The 9,443-nt window shown below is 38.5% G+C and overlaps 2 protein-coding genes across 10 annotated transcripts in view; one reads left to right on the plus strand and one right to left on the minus strand.

Moving 5' to 3' along the window:
• Nucleotides 1-9,443, plus strand: part of LOC103137946 (disco-interacting protein 2 homolog C) — an 82,205-nt gene that overhangs the window by 63,524 nt on the left and 9,238 nt on the right. For 7 of the 8 annotated variants that reach the window (XM_016671488.1, XM_016671483.1, XM_016671485.1 and 4 more), the window contains one exon: nucleotides 28-1,857. In XM_016671488.1, coding sequence (XP_016526974.1) covers nucleotides 28-280 — 253 coding nt within the window. In that variant the 3' untranslated portion in view covers nucleotides 281-1,857. Of the gene's footprint in view, nucleotides 1-27; nucleotides 1,858-9,443 lie in introns of those variants that run through there. The other variant, XR_001662090.1, reaches the window with a different exon arrangement.
• The window catches only part of zmynd11 (zinc finger, MYND-type containing 11), a 25,952-nt gene continuing 20,418 nt past the window's right edge, over nucleotides 3,910-9,443 (minus strand). For both annotated transcript variants that reach the window (XM_007551965.2, XM_007551964.2), the window contains 5 exons: nucleotides 8,751-9,096; nucleotides 7,941-8,015; nucleotides 7,047-7,325; nucleotides 6,779-6,964; nucleotides 3,910-6,345 (listed from right to left, as the gene is read on the minus strand). In XM_007551965.2, coding sequence (XP_007552027.1) covers nucleotides 6,223-6,345; nucleotides 6,779-6,964; nucleotides 7,047-7,325; nucleotides 7,941-8,015; nucleotides 8,751-9,096 — 1,009 coding nt within the window. In that variant the 3' untranslated portion in view covers nucleotides 3,910-6,222. The remainder of the gene's footprint in view (nucleotides 6,346-6,778; nucleotides 6,965-7,046; nucleotides 7,326-7,940; nucleotides 8,016-8,750; nucleotides 9,097-9,443) is intronic.

Consider the following 9,443-nt stretch of genomic DNA (forward strand, 5'->3'; position numbering starts at 1 on the left):
TAAATTTCAGATTTTTTGTTTTTGCAGTGCGGTGTTCACGTGGACCAACCTGCTGGTGGTGGTGGTGGAGCTGGACGGCTCGGAGCATGAGGCTCTGGACCTGGTTCCGCTCGTCACCAACGTGGTTCTGGAGGAGCACTACCTGATCGTCGGCGTTGTCGTGGTCGTCGACATCGGCGTCATCCCCATCAACTCCCGCGGCGAGAAGCAGCGCATGCACCTCCGCGACGGCTTCCTGGCCGACCAGCTCGACCCCATCTACGTGGCCTACAACATGTAGCGCCCCCTGGTGGAGGGAGGGAGGAACAGACTTGAAAACTGAGGGGAACAAACTGAAGTTAGCCCTGCGCTTCGTCTTGCAGGCACTTTTCGTTTCCTCGGAAAAGGGAAGCTGGTTTCTGGCTTCTGCAGCAACATCTGGCGCTCTGTATGTTATTTTTAAATGTCAGAAAGGTCCTGGCTTATTTTTTTGAAAATGATATTTACACAAAAAACCTGAAATATTTTGTGTTTTTACAGCCATTAAAGTGCGGGGTATGTTTTGATATGAGGGCGGGGGACTAAGGGTTTACCAGGAGGTACGTTCATTTCACCTTGGATTTTTATTTTTTTTAACCGACCAGTCGGTCCGTTTCACCAGGTGCTCAAATCCACACAGGCGCAGCCTTTAACTCCGGTTGCTATCCGCAAACAGCTTGTATCGTGTAAGTATGTACAAAAAGAAACTGATTTAATTTATTTTCTCTTTTAGAAGTCTATGATTCAAGTTTTTGCTCTTGAATATTTGCCAATATAAAAAGAAATTGTATTATCTCTAGTGACGCAGACTTAAGCATATTATTATAATAAAAAAACACAAATATATGATAGATTATATTGCAGATGAAGGTTAATATCTCAGAGGAAAGCAGGTTGATTTGCAATGCTGTGGTTGGTCTGAAATGTATCCAGTTTCCAAAAGAAAGGTCCAAATTTTCAATTTATTGACGTGAAGAGGTTGTTAAGTCCTCTAAATTTTACTAATTGCACTTTTGGGTTCAAAATCACGTTTTTGTAAATGAAACCGAACTATACATTTAAATCTAAAATGATAGAATAAGGGGAAAATCTGATTTGAGGCAAAAAGTTTCCCCTAAACAAAAACTAACGTTTCTGATCAATGCTGATGCCGCCCTCTAGTGGTGACCAGCAGTATTACATGCAGTCTTTTTCTTAACCACCATCTAAACCTTATAATAAATTAATCTTGCATTCAGCGCCACAATTTTATAGAAAACCAATAATTTAGGTTTATTTATTGTTTTTTTTTCCCATCTCCATAAATATTTATTTTGGCCCAAAACTTTTCTAGTAGACAATTTTCACTGCAGATTCAGATTCACTTTTTGGTAAATTAAAACATAAATACTTTACAAACCAATAATTTAATTTAGAAATTGGCTAATTTAGTCCTTCCTGGCCAAATCTCCCTCTGTAAGATAATCTGTGCTCTAATCTTTCCCATTTTGAAGAGTAGCTAAGACATAAATAGTTGCAGATTAATTCATTTCAGGCTAAAACTTCCTCCATTAAGATTGCTGATGATCCTAAGAGGAATCGTGAGCGAACTCGTTCAATAAACTTTAAGATGTTTTTACTCACCTTGACTGGGATGAAACTGGTCCCAGTTCAGACGGCCCAGCAGCGGCGGCGGAGTCGGCCTCATTTCTGGGTCTCCAGCTGTAAATATGGAACAGAGGAGCCGTCATATTTTTCCACGCGGCGGTTCAGGGCTCAAACAGTGATGTCATACGTAGAAATCAAAGCGTTTTATCAGAGACCCTTTAACTCATTAAAGAGCTACAGAGAATGTTTCTTAAAAAAAAAAAAACAAAGCACTTTCTTCACCGTTTCTGTTTTTCATTTCAGGAAATGTATGTCAAGTTTTTTTTTTTTTCTAAAGTTTCAAAAGTTGTGTTGATGTCATGTCTTTCATTTAAATAAACATTTCAACAATTTTGACACAAATGTAGATGCTGTTCTTGTTTATTTAAACCAGACAAGACTGTAATAAACCAGAAAAACATTTTTAAAGAATAATTTGAGAATAATCACAATATATTAATAAAATCATTTTAGTATTTCATTTAAAAAGTGAATCTTATAAAACTCTTATTACATCATAGATTACTAAAATAATACTTATCTATTTTAGTGCAACACTAAAATAGATTATTTTTTTAGTGCAACACTAAAATAGATCACTTTGCAATTTACCCCTTTAGAAATATAAATCCACATTTAAAATCTTTCAGTTTTAAATAGTAAAGATTTTCAAATTTAAGGTATAAATTACAAAGGAACAAAACAAAAAGTACATAAAATGTGTTAATATTCAGAAATTGACAGAACAGGAAGTTCTTTTATTTTGATAGCAGTTTGTGATGCCCCAAAACATGGAAAAGTTTCAGAGCTGAATAGAGGCAAAAAAGAGTAAGTATGGAGGACTAATACAGCCAAAATTAGCAATAAATCTAGTAGTAAATGTCTTTATTAATACATTCCAATTTATTCATTATACGGTGTAACATAAATGAATAGTTATCTTTTGAAACTGTATTAATTTAAAAAAAAATTATTCTGTATATATTTTTTCATTTTCTGTCACATTTAATTATTTTTCCAAATTTCCCCATTAGCATTTTTTATTCATTTGTTGACACTTTTTTAATACATCAATTTATTTTCTCATGTTTTTCTTTGGACTCTTTATACATAAACTGACATACGGAAGGAGAATACGAGCAGGAATTTGGAGTCTTCTTATCTCCAATTGGTCAACATCAAGTTTCAGCCTGTTGCAATAAGCAACTAATCACATGATAAAAGTTTATTTTTATTGCCAGTTTTGGCAGGATCAGTCCTCCAAAATTAAATGGACAACTTGATATTTCAGCCGAGTTCCTTCATCAGAACAGACCAAAGCAACAGAAAACCTTAGTAAATGAAGCAGTTTCTTTATAAAACAGCGAGTTAATTAGTCTCACCTGGAACCGTTTCCCGTCCTGCTGATGTTCCTCCGCTTCTCTGTCCAGAAACAGTTTCTTGCTCACTTGTGTCAGTTTCTCATTTTCTCTGGGAGCCATTTTGTCTCCAAGCAGAGATTTGTCTCAGTTCTACGACGGCGAATCATTGAAGATTAAAAAAAATGAGTAAATTTCTGCCAATATCTCAGATTGAGATTAATTTCCCAAATATAGGAAAAAAAACAAGACAAATGTTTTTCTAGAAAAATGTTGGACTTTTGCTGTTACTTTTTGTGAAATTTCTTTAAAAAGTTGAACATTTGCTAAGAATTATTTTTAGAAAAAACAAGGAACGGTTGAAAAGTCAAATTAGCCAGAATTTTTTTTGTAGATTTATCAAATCTAAGCAAAAAATAAAATTTTGGAGTTTAATTTTTTAATTTTGGAAATTTTTGGTCAATTTGAAAATTTTCAAAATTCAAAAAAAAAATTCACGTACATTTCTGAGATTATCGTAATCTCAAAATTTTATTTGTCAAGATTAATTTTCTAGAAAAAACATCTATATTTCTGAATTTCAAAAATCAAAATTTCACATTTGGAAAGTATTTTGGGTTTCAAAATTGAACATTTTTAACCTTTAAAAATCACATTTTTTTGTTAGAAAATCTCAGATTAATTTAGGAAATTCTGATGTTTTTCTAGTGAATTTCCCACTTTTGTAGCTCAAAAGTTTCTTTGTTTTTTTGGCAGAAATTGACTTTTTTCCCCTACTTCCATACGCCGTCGTACGTTTCATCAGCATCATCCACTGTGGCAGGTAAACTGTTTCTGGTGAAGCTGGTTTCAGGTTTTCATCATGAATCCATTAATGAACTCAGAATAAGGAGAACTGAATCACACCGACTTGTTGATACATTTATTTCCCCCATGTTAGCACATAGAATATATTTATATACATATTGCTAGCTAGAGTGTTGGGAGCATAAAAAAACGTTGCCTCGGTTAATGATAGTTTACATGTGAACAGAAGAGCATGTTCTACGAGAAGCGAAAACAAAGGAGACGTCACACTGATTTTATTCCTGGTGTTTGTACTTTGAGTACAAGGAGAATTCATGTAATCACACAGTAATATTTACAGAAATACCCTGGAATAAGAGCAGGTAAAGTCCGGGTTAAACGACTCACTTCTTCCAGCTCGAAACCTTCCTGGGTAATAAAAATCCTCGTACTGCATTCCTCAGATGAGTGCAAAAACATTTTCTCTTTACATCCGGGGAGGAAAAAAGCGGAATAAAAACAAATCTGAAGTGGAGTCACATACTTGATTTCATGCAATAATAAAAAAAAAGAAATGACATCAAAAAGGTTACAAACACGTATGAAAAGAAGTTTAAAAAAAATGTTACAGTTGGATGGAAGAATATAAAAAATAAACCGAGGGGAAAGTAAGTTGTGTAATGTGTAACAAAATGGTGTCATCAGCAAACGGTGAGTTTGGAGGGACAGGCTCGTTTATTCAACTTCAAAAACAAAAAATGCTGAAATATTTTGACTTGATGAAGGTGCAACAAGATAAACGTCACTATGGCTGATATGACAAACGTTGTACATTGTACAAAACTAGAACTAACAGTCGTCGAAGATCTCTGAAATTAAATGAAATGTGGATTTAAAGTGGGATTTACTGACGTATTTACACGTAGTGCAACGATGAAACAAGTCTGCGGGTCGTTGGACTTTCTGAAAGCCTGCGGAGAACTCTGACCAAATATTCTGAGAACATAAAATCCAGAATTTTATTTGAATCTTAACTAGCTGTGGCTCTTGCATTATTTTTCCATGCAGACAACAACACTAACTATGTTGTTTCTGCACATTTAATTAACATTCAACAAGAACATTGTCAGAAAAACAAACAGGAACTGGAACTGAAGAACTTTCCGTCCTCACGCAAAACGTTTCATCGTCTTTTACAAAAAAAAAAATTAGATGAAAACCTAAATAATCTGAGGAAAAAGGCAACAGGAAAAATTAAATAGGTAGATTTTTTTCACTTGATCATCAGTTAAAATAAGAAAAAAAAAATCACAATTTGGCAATTTTATTGCCTCTTTTCCGTATTAAAACACCGACACATCCAATTCAGGCGGGGGATAAGTGTTGAACGCTCATGTTTGCATAAAGTTTCGGTCCTTCTCTCCTCGTTTTTCTTCTTGTTTGCGCAAAAAAAGAAAAGAAAAAGAGGGTGAAGCTATCGACATGCATGTTGGCCTCACTGGCAGAAAGGAAAACAGGCACCAACAACAGCAGAACGCAGTGAGAAAGTCTTTAACTAGCGCACACCACGAGAAAAATGACACTGATGACGTTCGCAAAAATATACATTTGATCGTCCAGGCAACGTGTCCGATCTTCTCAGGTAGGTTCAACAAACCGGGCAGAGGGGATTAACCGGGCAGTTTTAGATTGTTAAACGAGTAAAAGTGATCCAATTAGACGACTTTTATAAAATTCTCCAGATTTAGAGTAATTTGTAAACCTTTTCTTTACCTTCAGACTCAGAGAAACAGTCTAGTCAGCCGAGAAGCCAAACTGGTGCATATTTATACCATTTATGATAATATTAATTTAAAATAAGGGGAAGATTTACTTGTCAACTGGCTTTAAAAGTTGACATTTTGACCCTGTTCCCAATGAATGATTGAGGACAATAAAATTTTAGGTAGACATGATAAAAAGGTGCATCCACCGCCATACATTTATATAAAACTAAAACAAAAAAAAGATCCAACATGACTTTAAAGTCTGTAAGCCGAACCGCTGACAGCTCAGGTTGCTACAGATGAAATCAGAGTTTGTTCAGCAAAGACACAAAAAAACCCCAAAACATTTTCTTTTTAAATCCAGGTCATAAAAGGTTTTCTATTAATGCTCACTTAAATAGACGCAACATCAGCATTTCGTTAAAGAAAACGTACAAAAAAACCAATAGAACATAAAAATCTCTGCAGCGGAGAAAACTTCACGATTCAAGAGAAAAAAAAAGAAAACGATGGCTACATTAAATAAAACGGGATCATTCGCCACGCAGCAGAAACATCCGGTCCAACCAGTTCCCAGGGAGAAACGCTGTGTGTGTGTGTGTGTGTGTGTGTGTTGTTCACTGACTGAGGGCGGGAGCCAATGAGGTGTGAGGAGGGGCGGGGCTTGTTCATCTCTTCCTGCGGCAGGTTCGTTTGTGGTCTGCGTGCCAGTGCTCCTGCTGACACTTGATGGAGCAGTAGGAGGTGTTCCAGCAGCAGTGGTACATGGCCTCCTCTTCACAGTTATAGCACTGAAAAACAGCATTTTATTATTTATTATTAAAAATACACAGTTGTTGTTTATTTAACTAGCTCAGCAACAAACTCAAAGAAGCATGGAGTATGTCAGTTAAAGGTGCAGCATATAACAAAAACAACCAATCAGAATCAGGAGGAGGGGCTTAGCACTGCCATTCAAACTTATGTACTTGCTGCCAAATGTGCTAATGGCAGAGAACGGTGGTCATGCTAAGTAGCATTAGCACTCATGCTAGCTGAGCAAGCAGAGACCAAGAGGGGAGGATGAGCAGCGCCATATGGAGGATGATTGACAGCGCTAAGACCCGCCTCCTGGCTTCGGTCGGGCAGCGGTCCGACCGGAGCCTCCGTCGGGCAGCGGGCCGGCCGGAGCGTCCGTCGGGCAGCGGTCCGACTGGAGCGTCCGTCGGGCACAGACTGACTCACCCACTGCTTCTTCTTGGTCTGGGAGATGAGCTGCTTGTGTTGGGCCACCAGCTTCTTCACCTCCTCCACCAGCTCCTCTTTGCACTTCTCCTTCACCTGTTTGCACTTCCTCTCCATCTCCGCCTGGACTCCAGCCACCGCCTTGCTCACCGCCTGACGTTTCTCCTCCTCCATCTCAGCCCGAAGCTGCAGGAGAAGCACAAAAATCTGTTTTTTAGAGTAAAGAAACGATGGGTTATTTCTGGGAGAGCTTCAGAACCAAGCGGACCTTCTCCAGCGCCTCCCTGACGACGCGCTCCGTCTCCCTCTTGTTGTCGGCCTTCATCATCTCCTTGACCTCGCCGAACACCTTGCTGTACTTCTCGTGGCACATGTTGTGGCACGGCCCCTCGCTGTTGGTCTGCGTGCTGCGGTGCAGCATGCGCGGCGAGCCGCCGCTCGCCTTCTTGGTCTGCGTCGATACCGACAGCTTCTCGGGTGGCGGCGGCGCCGACGACACCGGGATCTCCTGGCTGGAGCTCACCGCCTCCATCTCCGGCTCCGGCTCCTGGAACGAGCGACCCGGTCCGGTTACAGAGCAGAACCCAGGGGCAGGGTCCAACATTTTTCTACCTTTCACACTTTCCTTTTCTTTCTGTTTTCTGTTTGTTCTATTTTAAAGTCTTCATTTTGTTATGAAGTCTAAAAAGATTCTTGAAAAATCCGTAATAATTTCCCTTTAAATTGTGATTTAGGTGCTCAACAATCTGCTGGACATTAATTTGTCCCAGAAACCATAATATTGTCATTTTGAGACCATATATTTTCAAACTAATATATTGATAATGGCTTAAAAATGCAAGTAAATATCAGGAAACTTCTCTAGAGAACAATTATCACTGGAACTGGAAGATATTTTAAATATCCAAGATAAAAATAAAAAACAAAACAACCTAAAGGAATAAATAAAATGCAAATAAAAACTAAAGACAACCAAAATGTTAATGGTTTGTTATTAATATTTAAGTGACTTTATATTTAAGTCATATGTTTCCCATTTTAGTAAAAATTGTCTGTTCATGTTGGATATTTCATCCCAACCACAGATTTTTTTTCAGTCTTCTGCAGAAAACCTTTCAGATCATCAATAAGTCGGTTTGTAACAAACAAGCTGCTGACTTACACTGGCTTCCTCTTTGGGTTCAACGATTAGAGTCCTGCGGCTTTTCTTCGCTTTGGGCTCCTGGCTGCTTTTCAACTGAAAAAAAAAAAAACATAAATCAAAAAGATTATTCTACAGAAGGTCCGTCCATTCGGATCCGAGTCTCGGGTTCTTCCCTGTTTTTTACTCGGTTCTTTATCACAGCAGACAGTTTAACGCCAAGCAGCAACTCTGGGTGTAAGTTCAATTTTTAATAAAAAACAGCATTTTCTCCTCTTCATGTTGCTACCACATAGAAAACACTTGTTAGAATTTTCTAGACAGAAAATGTTTTACCAAATTCTATTAATTTGGCTGCATTTTATTATAACTGGACTTAAATGTGTCATTTCTCTTTAAGTAAATAAACTAAAATGAACTCCAACAATCAGATTAGAAGTTAAACTAACAGTCTTGTTTATAACTCTGCTGGTGTTTTCAGTTTTGATGATTCTCAGTAAAATAGTCCAGAGTTGAGCTCAACAATGCAGGAAGTAATGCAATATGTCTGCAACCACAGACATATTGGACAGTACAAAATACTGTTGTTTTACCACATGGTGGCGCTGTTGGATCTGTTTACAGATATTTATAGATAGTTGCTTTGCAGTGAGAATTCAGATCAATTCAGAGTCAAGTTAAGCTGCATTTCCTATTCTATTTGTTTTGGTCATTATGGTAATTAATTTATGACTCAGTTAAAAACAGAAATAAAACTGTTTTTGTAAGCAGCAGCTGTGTGAGGTAAATACTGATTGTAATTATTCCATTTATTTCTGTGACCCGACTCACGTGGCGGATCTGCTCGTTGCTGGTGGACGAGATGCTGGACTCGGCTTCGTCCGTCCGCTCCGGTCTCTGCGTCCTCCTGCTGGCCGCCTCCTCTTCGCCCTCTTCTTCCTCCTCTTCCTCCTCCTCGTCTTCCTCCTCGTCCTGCTGCTGCTTCCGCTGGTTCTGGTTCTGCTGGTGCGGCGCAGGGCTGTCCTCCATCTTTGTCTTCCAGAAGCGGCCCTCCCTCAGGAAGCGCTGGTACACCTCCAGCTCCTCGCACGCCTTCTTCCAGCCGTTGCTGCGCTTCACCTGCAGCTGCTGGACGCTCACCTTGATGTCTTGGATGTTCTCAGACGGGATCCACGCTCTGCGGACCGGACCAGAACCAAACACATATGGATCAACGGGACCAGACGAGGAAACACTGCTGGAGATGCCCCGATCCGATATTAAGATCTGTACCGATCCCGATATTTTAAAGAGTTTTGAATCAGATATCAGTGACAATGTTCCAAGATCTATTCGGTCTATTTCTATGCTTTGTGCTCTGAGTGACGTCTTGCTTCATTATTCATCTTACATTATATTTAAAATTCAAATTCTAAAAGTGTGAAACAAGTAGGAATGTTATTAGAGCAGCATTTGTGTTTGTGGGGCTATAATTGCTGTGACACAGTCACATCCATACAGTTGCCTAAAAATGAGAAATAAATT

The sequence above is a fragment of the Poecilia formosa genome, unplaced genomic scaffold (assembly GCF_000485575.1).
Source record: "Poecilia formosa unplaced genomic scaffold, Poecilia_formosa-5.1.2 Scaffold45, whole genome shotgun sequence".
NCBI classification, from domain to species: Eukaryota; Metazoa; Chordata; class Actinopteri; order Cyprinodontiformes; family Poeciliidae; genus Poecilia; species Poecilia formosa.